This window comes from Dipodomys ordii, unplaced genomic scaffold (genome assembly GCF_000151885.1).
Source record: "Dipodomys ordii isolate 6190 unplaced genomic scaffold, Dord_2.0 Scaffold147, whole genome shotgun sequence".
NCBI lineage: Eukaryota > Metazoa > Chordata > Mammalia > Rodentia > Heteromyidae > Dipodomys > Dipodomys ordii.
The window spans coordinates 245784-248033 of NW_012267363.1; the positions used below are offsets into that span (position 1 = coordinate 245784).

General features: G+C 53.0%; 1 protein-coding gene across 7 annotated transcripts in view; it reads left to right on the plus strand.

Annotated features, from left to right (window-relative positions):
• The window catches only part of Arhgap27 (Rho GTPase activating protein 27), a 30762-nt gene that overhangs the window by 16955 nt on the left and 11557 nt on the right, over positions 1–2250 (plus strand). The window contains exon 1 of one of the 7 annotated variants that reach the window (XM_013032045.1): positions 1325–1496. The exons of the other annotated variants lie outside the window; for them this stretch is intronic. Coding sequence (XP_012887499.1) covers positions 1440–1496 — 57 coding nt within the window. The 5' untranslated portion in view covers positions 1325–1439. Of the gene's footprint in view, positions 1–1324; positions 1497–2250 lie in introns of those variants that run through there. 7 annotated transcript variants of the gene reach the window in all.

Genomic DNA, 2250 nt, shown 5'->3' on the forward strand with positions numbered 1-2250 from the left:
GGCTACAAGACTCTTACCTTCAGTTAACCAGAAAAAAAAAAGCTAGAAGTAGAATTATGGCTCAAGTGGCAGAGCAGTAGCCTTGAGCAAAAATAAAACAAAACAGAAAAAAAAACTAAGAGACAATGCCTGAGTTTAAGCCACACACACACACACACACACACACACACACACACACACACACACACTACATATATGAGACCTCTTTCTCTGAACCCTTGGATTGATTTTCTCTGGGGGTTGAGATTTGGGAGAGTCCAGCCATGAGCTCCTGAGGGCAGAGGACAGCAGGCCCTGGCCTTTCTGCACTCTTTCCTAGTTTCTCACGCCTCACTCCACGAGTGTCATGTCCTGAGCCCACAGCAGGTATAGGAGAAGAGAGGTCATGGGCAGGAGTATGCCTGGAAGAAAAGACAGCCAAGATACCACATAGTCCTTGAGTCTGGCAAGGCAAGCATTTTAGGGAAGAGAGAATTGGGGTGGGTGGGGCAAACAGCTTGGAGAGAAAGAGAAAATAATATGGTCCCTATGGCTTGGAGGAGCATCCCCAGTTGCTCACCTAGGGTGTGTTGTGTCCACTGCATGTGGCTGGGATACATACATACCTGCATGAGAAGATAGAGGGAGGAGAAGTCAGGGAGGAAAAGAGGGAAGCAGGTCCCCTTCCTCCATTCTTAAAGATCAGGGGTGAAGCACACAGGAGTAGGAGATGTTGACACACAAGAGTGGGAGGCAGATACATCTTGCTGACCAAATCTGAAAGAGACAGACCCAGGGTCCAGGCAGGCAGATAGTGATATGGTCCAAACCCCTTTTCCCTCCCTCCTTCCTCATGGCTGGCAGGGTCCAGACACCAGCAGCCTCATACCATGTCTGCACAGACCCCCTTCCTCTTTGGGAACCTCTCCCCCTGCAGAAGCTTCCTCTTTCCCTTTCCACCCTTCCTGCACCTTGGGGAGTGTGCAGCCACTCACTGGCCTGTTTCCAGCACAGGAGCTACTAAGTCAACATAGGCCTGAATCCCCACAGCTGCCCCTGTGCCCATACTATCTGTTCATTCCTAGCCCACCCACAGCTGCAATGGGACCATCTATCAGGCTTCTCTGAATTACATCTAGGCCTGGGTGCTAGTCCTGCTGGGTCCTCAGATCCCTGAGTGGGGCAGTCAGAGGAGTGAGGAGTGCATACAATGCCCCAAACCAGCACCCCCACCCCACTAGCCCCATCAGGCAGCGTCTGTCTCAGGCTGCACTTCCGCAGCCTGACAGGAAACCCGCGGCAGTCTCAGCCTCCCGCCATATCAAGACAACTTCTTGTTTCCTGGTTGCCCTGTGCCAGCTGGGGTTGTGCCCCTTGGCTCCACCCCACCCACCCCCCCAAAAAAAAACAAAACCCCAAAACCTTCCCAGGCTTCATCCTAGCAGCTCTAAACAGCCAGGATGGTGGATATGATTGCCAAACTCTCCAGGAGGCAGAATCGGGCGCTGCGGGCACAGGTAGGGAGGGGGGGCTGCAGTGGACAGCTCAGCGTCTGCTGGGGTGGCAGAATGCTTGGGGGTGGCGCTAGGGGCTCCTGGTAGGCTGCATTCCTACCCTGATAGGAGCCCCAAGACCGGGGTTCTTCCTTTCCTGTTTCTTTCTCAGAGGCCCTGCTGAGAACGCAGTGGTGATGTTCTAGGGAACTCAGCTTGGAGCAAAAGAGGCAACTGCCACCTGCGTAGGGACAGGCTAGGGAATTGGAGGCCAGGGGTCACTACCCTGAGGAAGTGGGCAGGGGCAGCCGGTGTGCTGAGAGCCAGGGTCTGTGTTGGTTCAGTCCTCTGGCCTAGGTACAGAAGCCACTTCCTTTTACTTTCTTGGTGTCCAATGGTCCCTCTCTAGGATACAACTTGAACCTTAGTACCATAGTCTGACCTTTTTGTCCTGGGCTGAGGCTATAGCTGGACTCCCCAGGAGCAGTCAGAACCCAACAAAGATCTCCCAGAAAAAAAAAAAGAAAGAAAAAGAAAAGGCAGCTCTTAGCACTGTGGGAGTCCACGGAGAGTTGTAGAACTAAAGGGACCTTTAAGGGTGCTGTGGTCCTGCCCCTCTCCAAGCCTTCAGCATTGAGAAGAGGGAGTGGACTTGGCCTCAATCCCAATCCGCAGCAGTCTGTCAGCTTTGCCTTCAGGTAGCTCTGATATTCTTAAGGGTGTGTGTGTGTGTGTGTGTGTGTGTGTGTGTGTGTGTGTGTGTGTGTGTGTGTGTGTG